At 34.4% G+C, this 21472-nt stretch overlaps 1 protein-coding gene across 1 annotated transcript in view; it reads left to right on the top strand.

The window, feature by feature from the left end:
• LOC145670237 (nose resistant to fluoxetine protein 6-like) overlaps positions 1–19498 on the top strand; it is a 187306-nt gene extending 167808 nt beyond the window's left edge. Inside the window, exons 12-14 of the mRNA XM_081738633.1 lie at positions 8013–8158; positions 10071–10173; positions 17574–19498. Coding sequence (XP_081594759.1) covers positions 8013–8158; positions 10071–10173; positions 17574–17743 — 419 coding nt within the window. The 3' untranslated portion in view covers positions 17744–19498. The remainder of the gene's footprint in view (positions 1–8012; positions 8159–10070; positions 10174–17573) is intronic.
• Positions 19499–21472: the final 1974 nt, after the last annotated feature.

Here is a 21472-nt window from a genome sequence, read left to right as displayed (position 1 = left end):
TTTCATTTGCTCTACCCGAGAAATCTTTACATGGTAGATGCGTCGGCGTCTATTTGCAGACACTAAAAGGACTTTCCTACGGGGCGCTCTTTTTATTAACAAAAATACGGACTTAAAAACTTTCTAACAATACAGTTATGTTTCATCTTCTTCCACTCATTATCACGGCCGCAATAGTTCTTCTATTTTTCGCTTTCCTATATATTCTATACCGCCGCCTCAGGATACGTCCAGAATTAACATCCCCTCCTTATTTAAGAACATGACAGATAAAATTACAGAATGGATAAAAGCAAACCAACTTAACTTAAATACAGCGAAAACAACTATAATGAGTTTCAATGAAGGAAAACTGAACTCTCTAAATATACATCAAATACGTATAGACGGGGAACTCATATAGGTATCTGACACTTGTAAATTTTTAGGGTTAAAATTAGGCTCTAAGTTAACATGGGATGATCACGTGAATGATTTGTTGAGGAAACTAAGCGCTAAAATATATCTTATACGTAAATTTAGTAAGATTCTAACTACAGAAACCTTGAAAACAATTTATTTCGGATTGATCCAGTCAGTTCTATCGTATGGAATCATTTTCTGGGGTAATACCTGTTATGCGAAGAAAGTATTTACAATGCAGAAGAAAATGTTACGAATAATGTTATCAGTTCCGTTTCATACACCAAGTAGACCACTGTTTCAGAAACTTAAAATATTACCATTGCCGTGTATATACATTCTCGAAACATCATCATTTATACATATGAATAAAAGTAACTTTCAACTCAATTCGGACCTACACCAATACAACACAAGAACAACCAATCATATTCATATACAAAATTTCCGTCTAACAAGAACTCAAAATTCGTTACACCACATAGGAATAAAACTTTATAATTAAATACCAGATCGTGTCAAACGAGTGCCAAACTTGCAGTTTAGAAGGCACCTCAAGTTACTGTTACTTAAACATCTTTTCTATGGTTTTGATGAATATTTTCAGTGTGATCTTTCTTTGTAATGTAAATATTAAGATTTATTTGAATTTTGAAATATATAAAACAACATACAATTTATATTTTCTCTAAAAATACACTTTTAGTTTTATTGTTACGTATATATTTTGTATTATTATTATTATTATATATTGTATTATATATATATATATATATATATATATATATATATATATATATATATATATAATTGTATTATTAATTGTAATAGTAACTGTATCTGTTGACGAAGCCATGAACGCTAAGTTCTTACGGCGGAAAATGAAATAAATAAATACATGTTACATACGTTCATCTGTATGTGATATCTTGACCGCCTATATACAGTTATTTCGTTCGTAGGGAAAGTATGTTTATTCGAAACACTTATACGGAAAGCACGTATAAAATATACTTTATTCAATAAGTCTACGTTTCCTGTACGTTAAGTCCAAAAACTACAGGATTTACAAATATATCCTACCTTTTCACATACGCCACAAAGGTTTTTTTTCCTCAATGTAACTAACTCTATGGCCCATGGAACCCGGATATTAAGTGCCGCATTCACAAAAGCTCTCCATCGACCTCTATCCTTAGCCAACTGTTTCGAGTTTCTACTTTGTATTCCTATTTCTGAGAGATCCATCTTAATACTATCCTCCCCACCATTTGCGCCTAAGGGACAGTCCTACAATATCCTGATATTCTTTCTGATTACTATCAGTCAGAATTAGATATCAGGAAGTTGTCAGTTACTTTAACCCGTGGTTCGTTCTACAATATACTGTGCATGATATATACTCTGTCAGATAGTTAACCCGAATCAAGGTTTTAACGGACCATTTGATTGGTTGGTTTTCTGTTGCTCATACTGAAATCAATTGAAACGTCAAGTGCGTTTTCAGTGTGCTTGTTTAAATTATCCTATTAAAAACATGGGAAACAGAAATGAGTACCGGTATTTTTTGTTATGCACGTTATTGTCTAGGGGCACACTATCGTAAAGGCAAACACAAACTTAAGTAATAAACACTTTTTAGGCCACACTTACATATGCATTGGTACTATATAAATAGAAATATTGCTGTTCATCCTTACAACCTAAGAAGCATTACTAAAATTTATAACGTTAATTTCGTTATATATTACACTCCATTTTATAGTACTACACGTAATAACTATTTGTAATAGTACTACACGTAATTATTTGATATTCCACCTCTAAAAATATGTAAATTAGATTAATAATTTAGATATGTTTTTATATATCATTCAATTTCAATAATTAAACTCTATATCAAGGTATATAAAATAACAGGTAGCTCCAGTTCGCGATTAGCTTTCTGATTGGCTCCCTGTCTGTGACGTCATGTGGAGGTATCGGTGAAGATTTTTTTCGCTTGCCTGCTTGTTACACTTCGCGCTTTATTCGTAAAACTGGATTCAAAACATAATTATGATATTCCTTGTCTTTCCAAATACAAATAATGAGTTATTTCTACTCACAGATGATACAATATAAAGTAATAAATATATAAATACCGTCAATAATGATTAATTATCTATACAAATAAAAATGAATATAATGTTTACTTACTAATTCATTCTAGAGCTTTGGATCGATTTTTATAATTTTTAGTACCGTACATGAGTTGACCTGGCTCTTATTACTTTGATTAAATTGCGAATCCTAAGGGGGAGAAGGGGTTCAAAATTTGCACCTCAAATACAGTATCTCACGAACCTATCAAGTTAGAAAGATGAAATTCGGTATATAAACTCCTCATTAAGCTTAAATAAAAACATGTCCCATTGTTTTTGAAACTTTCCTTTTAAGGGGTAGAGGGGGCATTTTCTATTCATTGTAACAATGTTTGATTGCTAACTTCTCCTGGATCAACTTTAACGATTATTGGTACTTTAATGCAAGCAGACCTAACTTAGGATCTTATCATTTTTTCGCTCGGGATGAGAGGAGATAGGAAGGAGGTGACAAATAATCAAAAACAATTGAAATTGGTGTCCAGTCCATAATTTTCAGGGTCACTGAATAGTGACCACTGCTACTGTTTAAAACCAAATTCATCCTCTTTGGGCGTGGGGAAGGGGTGGCACTATGGATTTTTGTCGTTGCACTTTCATTGAAACGTGAATTATAAGGGTGGAAGGAGTTCAAATACTTTCCATAAACCAATCCTCTCAATAAGAACATTTCAGGTAGTAAAATACATAAAGCAAACATTATTCAAAATTTCAGAGATTCCGGGTATGTAGTAACAAATTAGGTTAGGTTGTGTTAGGATAGGTTAGGTTATGTTAGAAATCTTATCCACCCTAACCTAGTATAACCGAATCTAACCTAACCTCATTTGATTAGGTTAGGTTAAGTTAGGTCAGGTTAGAAATCTAACCTAACCCGTTGTATTTAGTGTGTATTAACCAAATTGTCAGAAATCATGACTGCAAAATATTTCCTTTAAATTACTAATATTTGTTTATTACTCAATATAACACATTTTACATTATGTATTACAGGTTATAAGTTGCACAGATATCTATAGAGTGGTATACATACATAAAAGAACCACCTTCACAGGGGAAAATTTGCAGTTATTTGTCCTACACTGTGCCCTTCGATTCATCGGAATTTAGTTTTTGTGGCTTAGCCCCCTCTCTCGGCCAGCCCTTTAATTATAAAAATATGGTAGGAGTGCACTTTGATCAGAACAAATGATTTTGTCACACGATGTGGCATTCGAGAAATATTAAAATCAATGTGATTTGGACGTAACAGGTACGGTTCGGTTAAACAAGATTAGATTATTTTAGATTCGGTAAAGTTAGGTTAGGTTCGGTTCGTAATAGGTTCCTATGAATGTTTTGCTCAAAATGCACTTTGAGCACTTTGTTAGAATAATGTTTCAGATACTTAAGAAAACTTACGAATATCATTTAAATCTAAGAATATATTCTCGTTGGTACCCCCTTCCACTTCGCTTTACGTACATAAACCCCTTAAGCTTCAGGCCCTCAGAAACAAATGTCATAAAAGTAAAATTAATTATTGTTGTTACACACCTGTTTTTCAACTTGACTAGTGTCTAGTTTATTTTTCCCCATGCCATTTGTTATCAATAATGAAGGAACAACGTCAGATATTAAACACTACTTTTGCAGGAAACTTAGAAGCTTGTTTTTTCAAACTCTTTGATAATCCTCTGGTGAAAAGTGAACAGAACATATTCGTGCGTTATCCACATTAAAAGTGTTCTTTCGCTTACAGCGGGAAATCAATCTTCTTCGAAGTTCATCATTTTTAGGGAATCGATGGAACATTATTTGATTTGTATTGCTTCCTATGTTATAAGAATAAGCTACTGCACAAGTAAGATAACTTTTCCCCATCTTGAAACAGTAGTGTTATTGTTTATGCAGAATTTCACTTATTTTGAAAAATACCGCGATACCTCCACGTGACGTCACCGACCGCAAAGTATCCTGGGAAAAATGAGAGCAGAAAAGCTATCCCGAGAGTCCCCTGACTCTATATTTTATATAGAATATATTTCTTCATCTTTTAACTACATAAATTACATGGCGCTTATGTGCGGGCACTTGTAGCCAACGGGTACTACTTATCGTTATAAATTGGCATATATTCGAGCTAAAATGGTCTTCTAGGCCTCGCTATATATTGAACAATCTCCTCATCGTCCTCGCACACCATCAACAATTCTTCGATTTCGTCCATGATTCACTACACGACAACTAACAAGTAGCTGATAGCTGTTAACAGGCAATTGAACTTCCTGTCAAAGTACCAACCAGCTGATAGGGTTTATCAGCCACCTGATTGTTATCAGGACATTGTAGAACACTTATCGGAAAAATGTCAGGAGGATATTTATATCAGACAGATATCAGAAGATGGTAGGATTGGCCCTAAGTCATCCTAATAGTCTTCTTCCGATTGGACCTCCAGATAAATCCTTGTAAGCGTTCCTACTTTTTTTCAATTCTGGATACATGACCTGCCTACCTGAGCCTCCTAGATTTGATTACCCTAACGCGTTTCCTGTCTTTTTCTCCAGAGTAAGCGACCATGTTTCGCAAGCAACAGGCATGACTACTGTTTTATATAGGGTGTTTCAAAACAACACCGACAACGTTTGGGACAAGATAATTCCTGACAAGATAAGACAAAATGTAGACTATAGACCAACCTGAGTGCACAAATGTTTCCTTTCGGAGTTATAAGCTGCCGAAAACATGAAAAAATGAACTTTAAAGGTCCATACCTCCAATACTACGGGACCTACCCTAGTCTGGTGAAGACTTCACTTAAGAACTAGTATGTGCCCTATCCAATTATCCATGTTTCAGAATCCTGCGGTACTCCTGCAACATTTTTTACAGAGGTAGTTGGTGAGTACTTCAAATTATATAATCTTAGCCAAACTCCCTCTATAAAAATTCTTGCGTGAATACCGCAAGATTCTGAAACATGCACTTTTGAAGTTAATTTTTTTCATGTTTTCGGCAGCCTATAACTCCGAAAGGGAGCATTTGTGCACCCAGGTTGTTTTATACTTCTTGTCTTATCTGGATGTCAGGAATGATATCCCAAACGTTGTCCGTGTTCTTTTGAAACACCCTGTATATTTTAAGCTTCACTCTACAATGTGAAATATTCACTACTTATGAAAAATCCTTTAATAGTAGTTAAGTTTTCTGGGTGAGATTTCTTTGAAGCTTTCTGGAAACGGTTATTATAATTCCGTTTATATTTCATAGATAAATGTTTCAGTGATCCTACCTTTAGCAATTTTAATTAAACGTTAAACTCTAATCAACAAGTGTGGGGAGTCAGAGATGGAATGAGTCAGTGGTTCGTGGGTCAACAGGATCTGACGCACTACCCGCACTATAACCCACTCTGACCCACCGAACCACTGCTCAATACATTGTAGACAGCATCTTCTGAACACTGGTTAATTTGTCTTCGTTTTATTTTCAAGGGCTACATTTTTCTCTATTTTACATACCTGAAATGAGTGAAAAAAGAACTTCAAGCACTTTTGGATATTGATATTTGTAATTGTAATAATAGCAGTAGGACTTAGTACTTGGCTTTCGAGACACAGTCGAATTTTAGTTTGTTTTTTTCCCCTTTGTATTGGCCTACTTTTCCTTGATTTGATATCATCAATTTTCATCCCATTTTCCACTGAAAAATATCTGTAATGCAACAAAGAATTAAATATATACGATAATTAAATTGAAATTCATCGTCATTTGGCCCATGACAACACTTTACTATTTTTATATCTCAAACATAAAGTCCACCGGTATTGTAACAGATCGGTGCTGGGATGATTGATCGTAGAAATTGAAACTCCGATTAGTGATAATTTCCAGCTTGGTATTTTTAGAAGTGTAAACTCTTTAGTCAAGGAGAGGAGAGCGTGGATCATGGATCAAAGTTGATGCGAATGAGTTTTAGTGGGTGGTGGGTAAGAGCAAGTCATGGTGGGTCATAATGGGTCACGGTGGTTGGTAGGTTATGGTGGTTTGTAGGTTGCTTGCCATGGGTCAAATTTTCATTAACCCATGGCATCTCTGGCCGGAACTATAGATGGCTGGCGTGATCGTATAATCCATCTCTTTTGGATGCGAGATAGTGTAGTGGGGAACGGCTTAAACTGCGAATGTTGATCTTTGCATGATGGTCTGTACATCCGCGAATAGAACCGAATTCAAGCCTCGGTCGTGGTTTTGGAGTCCGCGTTAATAATAGGTCCCACTCTTTACTCAACTCTAACCAATAAATTTCCCTACCTTAGTGATACGGTTATAGTTATTAAATACAGTGAAACCTCGTTAATTCGAAACTCAGATAAGCCGGACTTCGCTTAATCCGAAAAGGCAAAAAAAAAAAAAAAAAAGCAATATTTTAAATGGGTTAGAAGTCAAAGCATTCGTTGTATAGTTTTGTATTTGTCCATCATTATGGATACTACATTCCAAACTGTCCCAACAGAATATTGTAAAGTTCTGCTTGTGCTGGTATAGACAGAGCACAGATAGAGCTAAATTATACACGAGAACGTTTCTCCTACTGCCGAAATAAATTTATTATAGAAATCTCCTTATAAATGGTATACAAATCACTCTAATATAAATACTTTACTAATACTGGGTAAAGAGAGGTATCCCAAGGCTCGAGCAGTCTATGGAAGGGTCTCCACAGAGTTCTGAGCAAGCTAAGTGGAGTGGATTTATGATCTCCAATGCTCCATGCAAGGAGAAGGAGGTTTGAAAGCCAGAAAGCTCTACACAAGCTGGGCGAATGGGTTTAGGAGTCCCACAGAGTTCCGAGCAAACTAAGTGGGCAGGAAAGGAGGTATAGAGCTCCGAGCAAGCTAATGGCTTTGAGTTAGGTAGCTCCTAGTACTCCAAGCAAGCTAAATGAGTCGAAGTGACCATCCAAGGGCTGATAGTAGTTGCTGTGGTACTTCTGCTTTCATAGCTGCTCCAGTGTGGTGACGGTGCTGGCAGTTAATCCGGTCAACTAATACCCAAAATTAGTCCAGATTAAAGAGGTTGTACTGTAGCAGGCCGTGGGTTTAGGGGGCGGGCCCCCTAAATTTTTACTGGCCCTCCAAAATTTTCACGGTGGGGTTGCGAAAGAACTATAAAATGGTTGCATCGGTCTCCCTAACTTCTAAAGGTCCTTTCCTACATTTTTCGGCTGGCTATGGGCCTGTACTGTAGTATACATATTCTTGACTAAACAAAACGTTATATTTTGTACTTTTCCAACCAGCGACCAGCTGTGTCAATTAGTCACTAGAAACTCACATTTAATCTTTATTATTTTTTTTAAAAAAGAAACTTCAATTCAGACTTTCTACATTGGAAAAGTTTTCCACAAGGTAAAATTTACATAAGTGTTAATGCATATTCGAAGAGGTAAAAAATATTAACATCTTCACCTCTTGTTTTCAGGAATGCTTACCAAAGCCTTGTCATGGAAAGGTTGGGCACCATTCACAAAAATATCATACGCTGTATACTTGACACAATTTCCAATTTACTTTTATAACGTAGGTACCACCAAAGGATCCAATTACTACTCTACAATGACTGTGGTGGTAAGTTAACCTTTTTCTTTTCAAAATAAATAATTTAGTACCATTTAAATTTCAGAATTATGAGTAGTTCAGAAAGGTAGACGGAACTCAGTTACAAATAAAAATCAAAGATCACGCACTCATATTTTGATATTCAAGATTCAAACTTAGATATATAGGCCAAATAAAAAGTGAAGAGGCTTTAAAACGGATAGGAGAGAAGAGGACGTTTCTAGCCATCATCTTTCGTAGAAAGGCCAATTGGATTAGACACATCTTGCGAAGAAATTGTCTTATTCATACCGCCATTGAAGGAAAGATGGAAGGAAAGTGAGGAGTAGGAAGAAGCAGAATGCAATTGATCGATGATTTGAAAAATAGAAGAAAATGTTGGGAGTTAAAAGAGGAAGCTGAAAATCAAGGAACATGGAAGAAACATTTCTAGGCTCAAGCCAAAAAATTAAGAAGAAAAGAAAATATACACTCATTAGTCCCAGGAACTGCCAAAAGACAGAATACTTAATAAATTGTCGAGCTATAGTTTCCATTGTTATATCGAAAGAACACCAAAGAAAACAAGAAATAAAGTACTAGTAGAGGAAAATTCTTACTTAAGTTCAATAGTGCAGAGTAGGAAAAGATACCTTTTTTTTTATTTATTTATTCAACGGAAAATATTACAAAGTCAGAATCATCGTAATTCTGAAACAAATTTATTTTCTCTGATTCATATTGCTCACTGAATTCCATCCTAAACATCATCTTCACTTGAAACATCAACAAACACTGTCTCAACCTCAATAGTACAACTGCAAACGGCTATACCATGCATGCATATACTATGCTCTGCTGTGATTCTAGTTATAATTTTTCCTACTAGATCTCATGTACTTGAATTTTGGTAGCGCGTAAACACTAAATGGTAATATAAAAAGAAAAAAATAATTTCAAAAATTCATGCACTGTACCTAGGTAGAAAGATAAGATAATTTATGCACTTTTAAGAAGAAAGATATGTAACAAGTTTCGTCGACCACTCTTCAAGACTTTTAGAAGGTAGATGTCGTCACCAGTGTAAGTATTGTGAGAAAATCCACTTGGACGTAAAACAGCCTAAACATTGTATGTTATTGATATGGCAATATCTTTCCTGAACCAGTGAAACGTGCGAAAAGAGAATAACGAAGATTTGAGAAGAATAAATTTAAGTACATTGTAATTCTACTTAAATAAGAACGTAATGCTACTTGGTAGAAGTGTTGTTAAAGAACTTTATGGGCATTATTGCAGTGAGCAAGAACTGCCTAATGTTAGTAAGGATTTGGTGAACTCTGTGTTATGTACAAATGTAAACTCAGATATCATTTTGATTGTTTACATGTAAACAATAATCAATACGAAATTTTGAAGCACACTAAAGTTGAATGTTATCTCGAGAAGCATAGCGAAAATAAGGAAACCAATGACGAAGCAAGTAAGTCTCGATCTATGAATAAAAGTATTAAAATTAGATCAAAAGAGATTATAGTGACGTCCGATGTAATCATTCCTGATTGTAGCCCAGGTTTACAGAAATTTTTAAATGTTTTTTTTTTCTGTAAAGGTTTGACATGGTGATACAAGTGTTCCGAAACGATAGCAAAGATTTGGGATAGGAAATTTTGAACAATAGGAAACATATGGGTGACAGATCAAGAGAATTGAAGGATGACATTAAGATTATGGGAGAAGAACTCAACGAGGAGTGAGATGGTGACACAAAATTATTTCATTTTACTTACAGGGAAATAAAATATATATTTTTCTTTAAGCCTGTCACTTTCTGCCTTTTCTCAATTATTTACTTAAATTATTGTAGATGATAAATTAATATAAAGCTTGGATCTCATTATTGATGTATTGTTTCTTTTGTGATCTTTTTTCTTTTCTTTAGTTCAATCTAATTGAATATTTGGCCGTCATTGCTGCGTCAGTTGTCCTGACTTTACTGTTTGATATGCCGTTCCAGGAGTTAAAAAATGTTCTCACCAAGAAAGGTAAATATTGTTTTTATAAAGGTATATATTCTCAGTAATATTATATTTGAAACAAGCGTGCAGTGCAGACATAGCAGCCAAGAACGCCTCATTGGCAAATGATGAACTGGAGTACGCTTTATGGGGCTTCAATTTCAGTAGTTATTTGAAAACACAATCTAGTAACTTACCAGTTGCGTAGCTAGGATTTTAAAACGGGGTTCAGCGAAGGAGCCACTAATATTTTGAAGGACCACTGTCAACTACTCCATCTCTCTTTTCCTCTGTGCATATACTGTATATGCACTTATATATATATAAAACACAGAGATACTTATTAATTTAATGGAAACACCTGGAACTGGATACATGTCAAGTGTCCAGGTTGGCAACGGTCACGCCGCGACCGCAGCGCCAGGCTGTTGGTGGTGATATGCTCCTCTGTACCATCTAAGGAGCACTAGAGCGACAGAGTGCAATGAACTGAGCAGTGATGGTGTAAAATGGCGAACCTCTCTAATTTCTAAAGAGAGTAAATTGTTGGTGCTCGGTTATGTTATTATGATTAAAATGGCAAGTATTATTATTATTATTATTATTATTATTATTATTATTATTATTATTATTATTATTATTATTATTATTATTGTTATTATTATTATTTTGTTTTTTTGGGGGGTTGTTTGTTTTAAGACCTTCCCATACCCCTGCCGTTGCCAATTGCTTTTGGACTTACTATAGGGCAGTCGCAACTTTGCCTTTATTTTCTCTTTTATTTTTATTCCAGTTTATCTCTCTCTTCTGTTCGTCTTTTGTTCCCCAGCAGGTTGAGATGAGGCGTATTTTTCTAGCATGGTATCTAATACTTTAAACCATGCCCTTTAATATACACTTTTTTATTCATTCTTTATTATATAATATTTTTTTTTACAGAAGCAGATAAAAGAATAATACAATTCACACATAAGATAAAGTTTCCCTTTTCCATTTGTCATTCATTAAAATTTTAATCGGTTGCACTATTTTGGGTTGCTTCCTCTACCGCCACCTAAAAGTAAACTGAAAAGAATATATGAAAGTAAAATAGAGATACAGTGCGAAGGAAATATTGGTTTGTAAGTTTCTTTTGAGTTTTTACTGGTTATTATTATTATTATTATTATTATTATTATTATTATTATTATTATTATTATTATTATTATTATTATTATTATTATTATTATTATTATTATTATTTACTTCTTGAGGTCGCAGCAAACATTCACATTTAAGACACAAATATCAATATGACACTAGCACTGACACTAAACACAAAACAAAAGAAGCGTCTTTTCTGTTCCAGGTTTCGTTCCAGGAATTGTTTTATTATTATTTGTGAACAGAATTCTGTATGTTAATGTTTTCTTTTTATAATGTAGTTTGTGTTCTGTTCTCTCCATCTTTTCTTATCAATTCTTCTATTCCTCGTATTTCCCACTATATGCTTTGTTAGTTCTTGGAACTTCTGTAGCTTTATTCTATCCTGTTTGATGTTTTTCCATGTATCTTATTTGAGTTTATCTCTGATATTTATTATATCTTCCCTTGTTATGAAGCGCACACAAGTCCATGTTACATGTTCGGATGTCTAGGAAATTCCGCAGATACATGTCTGGTCTTCTATTGTGCTCCTATATAAATGTAACTTAAAAGAATCATGGTCAGAAAATGTCTCCATGATCTCCTTATTTAGGTTTATCATATTTTTCCTTATTTGTATCGTTAGTATGTATTCTTTTAGTTTCTGTCCTTTACTTGAGTTTTCCCATTCCTGTTGCTATTTCCTTTGAATAATTTTATCTAACTCTGTTTCGTTATTTGGAATTTGTTCTAATATTTCTAAAATTTTTGTCGTTTCGTTATTTTTCGTCCATATTTTGTAAGCCTGTCTTAGTATACCTGGAAATGTATGGGTTCTTCCTGAGTCAGTACCTGAAGAGCCTGAATTAAAATGTTTTTTATTGCATCCAGAGTTCTTATAAGTACTACCCCTCTTTCTTGTTGTTTGTCTTAGTTTTATATTCATAAGAAATTTATGACACTGGCACAATAGCTAAGCACTGGCATGATCCCTGTTTTGTTATAAGTTTGAAATAAATTCCTAGAGATTTGGTAGTCCCTTCTTTTGATTGTTAGTAATTTGTGTGCTACTTTTTTGCTTTTGTTCGCAATCTCCTCTACATGTCTTCCGTAGTTTAATTTTTCATCTATCCATAATCTCAGGTACTTAAATTCTTTAACTCTATCCTTTTGTTGGATACCCTTAGAATAGAACCTTTTTGAATTTTCTGTCGAATTGTATACTTCGTTTTTGTTGCAGAAATAATTAAGTTATTTGTTGAACACCTTGAACACCATTTCTGTAGCTTCTCTAATACTATGTTTTCCTTTCCTTCTACTTCGTGTCTTGAGATTGCCGACAACACTATCGCTATGTCATCAGCATATCCAACCACTCCTTCTGTTTCTTCAAGTCGATTGAGACATTTCAGACATGGATCTATTACAATATCCCATAATGTTGGGCCAGTTATGGAATCTTGTGGGCATCCTTTCGTATTGAACGTAGTTATATTTTTTATTTGTTGCTATATATGTTACGTTCCTATCAATACAGTAATCCATCATCAATTCAAAGAAGGACTTTGGTGCCCCTATTTCTTTAAATTGCTTGAATAATGATGGCCATCATATTCTATCGGAGGACCCAATTATATCTATGTATATTAGGTCTACTACCTGATATTTCTCGGTCTTTCCCTTTTCAATTCCTTCCAATAGTCTCCTTGTTACAGTCTCAGTACTTCTTCCTTTACGAAAACCATGCTGTAGTCTATAGTTTTTTGTATTTGTTTGTCCTTTGTACGATTACTGTGTCGAAAAGTTTGCAAATTGTATTTAAGAGACAAGATGATCTGTATGCTCTTGGATCATCATTCATTTTGTCGTCATTCTTTTTGATTATGACTCAGTTGGCTTTCTTCCCGTTTTTAGGTGCCCTCCTCTGTTTTAGATACAAGTTGCACAGTGTCGATAAGTACGAGGCCCATTTTTCAATTTGATTCTTGTGCGTGGGTCAGTCAGAAAGTTAGTTGCACTCCTTCGTAAATATTTTCGGTCAAAGACTATTTTGATGAAACTGTGTGGCAACTGCAGACATGTAGCTGTATCATCTGACGTAGCGGCTTTTACGACGCAGTGGAGGTGTTTTGATAATAATAATTAGTCGTAAACATGTCTCGACGGCTGCAAGTGGCGTCCAAATTGGAAATGCGTGCAGTGATTCGCTTTTTCTGGGCGAAAAGGTGTAACTGCACTGAAATTTATCGGCAGTTGCATGAAGTGTATGGTGAAAATGCAATATCACAACCTGCCGCGAAGTGGTGCAACATGTTTGAGAACGGAAGTACAGATACTGAAGATGCTGAGCGCGAGGGAAGCCGGCCGCGACCAACTGTGACAAATCCGGAAATCGCTGCTCCCGTGAATGAATACATTCTTGCAAAGTGACGTAATAGACGAACTTTTAAAACGACAATACTACTCGCATGACGAGGTGAAAGCTGTAGCCCAAGACTGGTTATCGGGCATTAGAAGGGATTTCTTTGCAGAAGGTATAGATAGAAAAACTTGTACCATGCCTCGACAAATGCTTAAATAACGGAGGTTATTACGTTGAAAAATAGATTGTGAATGGAACTTTACGATACAAATGAAGTTATTGTAAAATTTCTATTCTGTTTTATTTTCCTAAGCAGTGCAATTAACTTTTTGACTGACACTCGCATATTTGTTATTTCAGTTCGTACGGTCCTGCGACTTTCTTCTTCTTCAGCATTTTTACATGCACTATTATCTCTCCATTCATAATTTCTTGTATATGTTCATCATTTCTCGCTGGTATTTTCGTTTGATTTTGTGCCTATCTGTGTCCATCGTTGTCTTTTGTTGGGTCGTCAGTCGGTAAGAGCTTTGTCATTAAATAATTTACTGTATTTTCGCAACCGTTGGTATACTCTCCATTGTCCATTTTGAGGGTAGAAAGTATTGTTCGCTTGTTAAATTTGTTACTAATTATTTTATAGGGTTCACCCCAGATGTCTAGATTTATGTTTTCCTTTAAAAACGCTCTTCAACTTTTAAATTTCGTTTCTTTTAGTTTATCTTGATATTTGTTTTTTGTTTGTCTATATTTTTCTAGTCTTTTTTGTTTGAGTTTGGCTTGGTATAGTTTCTTTGCTTTTCTGGTTTTCGTGTTCAGATTATACAACTCCCCATTCCAAAAAGAAAAAAAAAGTTTTAATCTGTTTGTCATGTTATGATTTTGTTTCTGTTAAACTTTTAATATCGTTTATTACTTCGTCTTCTATTTTTACTGACAAAATCATTTACATCCCACATGATCATCATTTATATTCGTCAGGTTTATGTTTCTCCAAAATCTTTCACAATTTATTCTTTTGATGTTGTAGCTTAGTGAGTTTCTTTATGCTTTCATATTTTCGTTCCGATTTTTACAATCAATCTTGAATATAATAACATTGTGCTCACTTAGCGTGGCCGTATCTAAAACCCGCCTGTTGCATATTCTGTTACTTAGTTGTAACGTTGATAATGTTACGTCTATATTCGATTCCCCACCTTGCGTGTTTCTAAATGTTGGCGAATGTCCTTCTTCATTTATAAACATTAGCTCATTTTCCGTGATCATTTCTTTTAACATTTCTCCCTTTTTCGTCCATAATCCTGTTATTTAAGGATTACGTTAACATCTTTATTGCAAACAACAGAATGCACTTTCGTTAAAGAGTTATCGTATTGAGTAGTATACGGACGTAAGTCACTGTTAGCTGTTAAGATGTTAATGAATTGACTTCAGTATCTACCTATCACGGTCGATGATAACCGCTGTAATTGTCTATTGCAAACAACATCCATTAATATCTTAAGAGGCCTCATCACTGCGAAATTAAAATACCGCTAATTTTACAGTAATTATGTGATATCTTCAAATAGAATAAAGATAATCGAAAAGTGGAACAAGACCTCCCTAGACAATATTATTTTGCGTGAGATACCGTTATCAAGACTCACTTATCTGCTTTCGATTTACAGCCATTTAGAAAATCAGCATTTATTTTCGCGTTTCTAAATAACTACAAACGCAAAGCTACTAGGTCACTCGCGATAACACTACCTCATGCAAAATAATGTCGTCTAGGGAGGTCTTGATTCACTTTTCGATTATCTTTTATCTGTTTGAAGATATCACATAATTACTGTAAAATTAGCGATATTTTAATTTCGCAGTGATAGGGACTCTGAACGGCTAACAGTGACTTACGATCGCCCGTTACTCCACACGATAACGAAAGCGAATTCTGTTGTTTGCAATAGATAATTAGAACGGTTACCATCAACCGAATTAGTTAGATACTGAAGTCATTCCGTTAACATTTTCATTGGTAACGATGGCTTTAACGGTAGTTACCTCTATCCCATTCGTTACTATTGAAGCAAAGGTATTAGAACTTACACATCACGCCGCACAGTGGTCGGAAAGTTGGAAAAAGCGGACAAAAATAGTTTATTCCGAAAGAATGGAAGTTCTATACGTAATTGTCCTTGCTATATCAATTGCAAGTACTGCAAAAGTGATTTGAAGAACCCCTACTGCAATACGTGCATTTATATATACACAGGGTGGTCCAAAAGTGTGGAAAACCTTCGCATAAATGTCAAATACTGAAAAATATAACCAAAGGAATAATGTAGGTGAGCAATAATGGTGAGGAGAAATTGGGGAGGATACAGAACAATGATAGCGGCCATCTTGAAATCCACCATCGTGAATCATACATACAGTTTATAAATTAAAAACATAACATATTGACGCCTTATGTGAATTGGACATCGCTAACCAGTACGAAGTTATGACAGGTGTTAATATGCATCCAAGAAGCGGTTATAGGTTCAATGTGCTCTCCCTTTATTGTATGTGCAACTAATAAAAAGACAATGTAAAACAAATGTGTGTTTGACCTTAGAATACAAAATTAAAGTTCGCGGTTTTGTACTCCCACCATCTTCGAAGAAAATCACTAATAGTTACTGGAATGTAATTTAGTTCAGGATTACGTTGTTTAGGTAAGATTAAAATATTCATTATAGAATCTTCTTATACACTACTGCACTGACGTGTAATATAGAACAGCCCCATACGACTAATAGTTTATCACTGCAATATGTATGAGGCTTTCACTATAACTTTGATTCAGGATCGAAGGGCAATCCAAATTACGTACAAGACAATATGCCTTTTCCCTTTGCAAGTCTCAGATAGCGGATCTTAATTGAGACTATAACAACATTACTCATCACGCATTTCCAGTTAGATGGGTTTGAGTCCTTCAGCTGCACTTGGCTGCAGCTACTTTCAGTGTTCAACCTTTGTACTACTCATGGTCAGCTCAATAAACCTTATTTTGGAGATAAACAAGGATAAACTTAGACTACAGAGCTACTAATATCAGCATATATGTAACTTTTCGATAACACTAACAAAGCTATCATATAAATGATATGACAATGGATAACAAACAAAACTCTTCACTAAACACACAGTATTTGAGTTCAATGTGCTATCCGACCACTTTCATCGACCTCAGAAACGATATAAATGGTTAAAACATATCATTTTGTTCGGTTCATTTGTTTTTACTGATTTTTCGACATTTCTATTTGTTCATGTTTACATGTATTTTGTGAACAGCGAAAATATTCTTTTGTCCTGAAACTCCGGATTTGGAAGAAGGAGAAATATTTATAATCAAATGTCAATACCGATTTCATAGGCGGCGAAGTTGAGAAAATCGATTTTTGACCGCTTTTTCCCAGTTTCCGGCCACTGCGCGCCGTTCGATGGTAGTAAAAAGCATCCAGTGGTTGACATTACTGGACGAAACTGAAACTTCTAGTGCGTGTTCCTTTCACTTCGTATCACAATTTATTTCAAACTAGCAGAATACTCGTTCTTCGCACGGGGAAAATACATTTCATTTGACATAAAGGGCTGAATTTGGATTTAAACTGCATCGAAAATGTCGCTGTTTATCTCAGCGATCCCGAAAACTATGGATTCGATACTTATATCAGGAATTTTCGATCATTTTAAAATATTTCCCTCTACTTCCCCCCGTAAGTTGCACCGCCAAAGTCATACGATAAAAGCCGTCCCAGGCTTGGACCTCATATATGTTGAAAATTTGATCGGAATCTGTCAAATATGTATAACAGTGGTAAAACATTATATAATATTTGATTTCGCTTAAAAAGGAGGATAATTGTAATCAAATACTGTTGTATCTGTTTATTTCTTTCAGAATCAAACAAAAGGAAACAGAAGACCGAAAATAACGTAGACAATAGAGAATCCGAGAAGCAAGAGTCAAAGAACAGTGGTGCTGATGAACAAGTGAACCATCCTTTACAGAATGCAAATATTATGAATGGCATATGTAACGGAGAGCTCGGTAAACGAACAATAGCATAACTGTGATAGAGCACCAAGTGACTGTCTCTACATATTAAAACCTGTACATAGTGTGTTTTTTCTTTGTAAATAAGGAGTGTTCAAAAAATTGTATTTTTGTTAGTGAATGTGTGTGTGAGAGAGATGATTGCATTATTTCCTGTGTGTGTGTGTGTAGATTGTAGAAATGTTACGAATGTTGACGATAGGGTATTAACAAAATTTAGAATATATGTATATGTGTAAGTTAGTAAAACAATATTGTACATTATAAACCTAAATTTGAATTTTATGCAACGAGAACATGATATTTACGTATATGGAGAATTGATGGCGATTTTCTACTGAAATTAGAAGCAAAATTCTTTTGAGTTATACACATAATTATGATCAATAATATTAATAATAGCGTGAAATATTTCTTTTCAGTTGTTCAAATTATGAATATATGAATGGAATTAAACACAAAATAACTGTTATTTCGTCACTAGGAATTTGCTTCACTTTACAAAAATCGATTCTTTTGAAAAAGAAACTTAGACCAAATCCTTTTGTTCATACGGGTTGAAGACATGATACCATGTCATGTGAGTTACTATGACTATGATCACGCTGGAAGTTTATTGATTCAACTGACTATATTGAGAACATAAAATGGAATTAACAGTGTTATACGGTATGATATATGCGCACTATAAGCCGAAGATAATTCGAAACTTGAAAAACAATATTGTGATTTATAAATGATGTTAACTTGTTGTATATGTACGATGTTGCATGTTTTTGATTTTTTTTAACAAAATGGAAAATAAATAAATAAATAAATAAATAAATAAATAAATAAATAAATAAATAAATAGAGTATTTACTATAGCAACTCAATCTGAATCGATTCTACGGTTTTAAGTTCATGGTATCTAAAATCTTCATCCGATTTCAAAGAGTTATAGCTGAATACAGCTAGCGGTATTAGAATGAAACACTAACAGAAGGAAAGAGACAATCTTCCGTTTCATATACATACATATTACGCAGTGGCATATTCTGGTTTGATAGCATGGGCTGTCACTGATCGTATTATTATTACTATCAACAGTAATAATAATAATAATAATATACAAAATATACGTAACAATGAACAAATAGTGGTTGGTACTTTTGGTTGATTCCACAACCTTCGCTAATTTTAATTTAACCTGTTGTTAAAGTTCGCTTTCATCTTCCATCGAAACTTCCAGCGTAGATTCTAGTGTGACAGTCACCATGGCAATTAAATGATGACATCAAAGTTAGCTCCAATCATCGCGTGTTTTCTTTTCGGTTGTAATTACTTACTCAGGGATAAACTATAGCATCAGTTAGTCTCTCTGTGATTCTTCCGAAATCAATTCCATTTCTTCCGGAAATTCGATCTTTTTACTCTTAGTGAAGGATTAGCTAATTTGGAACGAATTGTATTTTAACTTTGAAAATGGATACAGAGGAGTCACATGAAAAAGTGAAATTTTGAAGCGGTATCAGGAAGTTTGGAAACCCCTACAATATACAAAGATCATGAAGATAAGCTTCAGAACAAAGGTTTATATTGATCTTAAAAAATAACAATAATTTTAAAGTAGCATTTCGTATCCATTGTAATGATAACACATTGTTTAAAAATTTGAGACTGATAAAAAGAAGATATGTTGTTTGATATTGGAATATTTTTTGGTGTACAATATATGTTTAGTGTTGTACTTTTTTACCAATTTAAAATAAAAAATAATGCTTAGAGAAGTGTTGTTATTTTCTTTAAAATGTAGGTAGTTGTTAAGTCCGGAATCAATGAAAGAACGAATGAACAACAACTTTGTCTTAATGTGAACCATGTTCCACCTATCTGATACAATTCACTATACACTTATCCAAACCCTCCAATGTGTTTCGTTCAAACTTCTTCTGCCTGTGAATATTCTAAGCAACCAATGCAATTGTTATCCACTCCGAGAAACAATCCAGATTCAAGAGTTTCACAGCGCATATCCCTCAGATTTAAAACTTCCCCACATATCAAAGTGCATGGATTAAGGTCAATGATTGTGGCATCTATTCTACAGGCATTTTTAAAATAATGTCATTCAATCAGTGGGCTTATTCATACGAGGTTCGTACCAAAAGTATTTGCCGTTTTCCCATAACTCACTACAATTTACAATTTTCGACTTATCTATTTCTGTTTCTTTTCAAACAATTCCCTTCCACATCTACACACATTGCATTTTTCTATCCTACTATTAAAAGCGTGTGAAATTTCCATTGGGGGGGGGGGCAGAGGTATGTTTTAGAAACTGGAAAGAGACAGAGGCTACTAGGTGATTTTTCTTGGAAGCAAAATGGATGAGGGACCACTTCGATGTTCTTATCCTGTGTAAAGCTTTCTTCCGGACTAAGGGAGCTTCTATTTTTCATCCGGTTGTTGAGGGATCTAACGTGAACCCACCTCGAACAACTTCAAGTGGTCTGTTGAAATTATTTCCACGATATAATGAGAGAATCTGTAAGGTTACAAATATATTCAACGGTTGGCTTTCTGTCCTCCATAACCAGGTTTCGACAAGACTACTGTTTTCTTCGATGGTTACACAAATTAAGCTTCTGAACTTAAGCGGATTTTCAGTTGATTAAGTTTATTAAGAACGAGCATAGAAGCTTGAAATTTGGCACAATGACACCTAAAAATCTAAATATTAATCCCCTGTAATTTCACTAAAATGTCCTCATGTGTTTAGTACATACATCAGAGTGACAAATACTTTTGGTACGCACCTCGAATTTTCTTCTTCATCTTATCATCATTTTAGTGTTTTGAGTTTAATGTCTCGTGATCATATCCTGATTCTAAGAGAGACGGTGATGATGACAATGAACGAAATGATGGAACGGAGAAAGCAGAATAAATAAAACCCGAGGAAACCCAAGCACACGGCGTTGGTCCACCACAAAGTCCCCCAAAGCCTTGAGCTGAATTCGAACCAAGAACCCCACGTGGCATGCTGCACAGATTAGATTGAATACCCCGAGAGTATCTAGTCGATCGAGACGTGTGTTTCTGAATGCATGCGCAAGAGTTTGTGAGTAATTTTGACTTAAATTTCTTGTAATATTTCCTAAGCTGTGAACTGTACCAACCATCTTGTCCAGTGGCAGTAATAATGGTCAGTACTACTTGGGTACGCACATAAAGTCATAACTTCATAGAGACTTATTTTCTTCATTATTATAATTTACTATTAATAAAAAAATAAAGCAAGTATGTTGCGAGTAAGGATGCGCATGAGTCGAGACATATCTCGAATCTCATCTCGACTTGAGTCAAAAACGAGACGAGATTCGAGTCGAGACAAGCTTCGTGGAATTCGAGATGAGAGTACTCATAAAAATGTCGACTCGTCTCGAAAATCTTTGCATATTTTTAAAAATAATTTCGAAGAAGCTATTTACTCAAAAACAGTTTTTTGGTTTGAAACCAATACCAGCATTTATTAATTTAAAAAAGATAGAGAATGCATGAGCTTAATAGTTAACCTTTCGACAACAAGATTTAATTTTAATCTCATTTCAGTTAATTAAAACTAATAATTTTTTTTTCGTGATATTTGATAGAACTTCAACTATAATTCAGATGTTTACTTTTACTTCAATAGATATATATCTTTTCAAAAAAGATCTCTATAAACAGTATATTATAAAACTATGAACTATATAGTTAGG

Source organism: Thermobia domestica, chromosome 14, assembly GCF_964235325.1.
Source record: "Thermobia domestica chromosome 14, izTheDome1.hap1.1, whole genome shotgun sequence".
In the NCBI taxonomy this organism is placed as follows: domain Eukaryota; kingdom Metazoa; phylum Arthropoda; class Insecta; order Zygentoma; family Lepismatidae; genus Thermobia; species Thermobia domestica.
The sequence above is the reverse complement of the archived record's forward strand: the minus strand, read 5'-3'. Positions and strand labels throughout refer to the sequence as shown.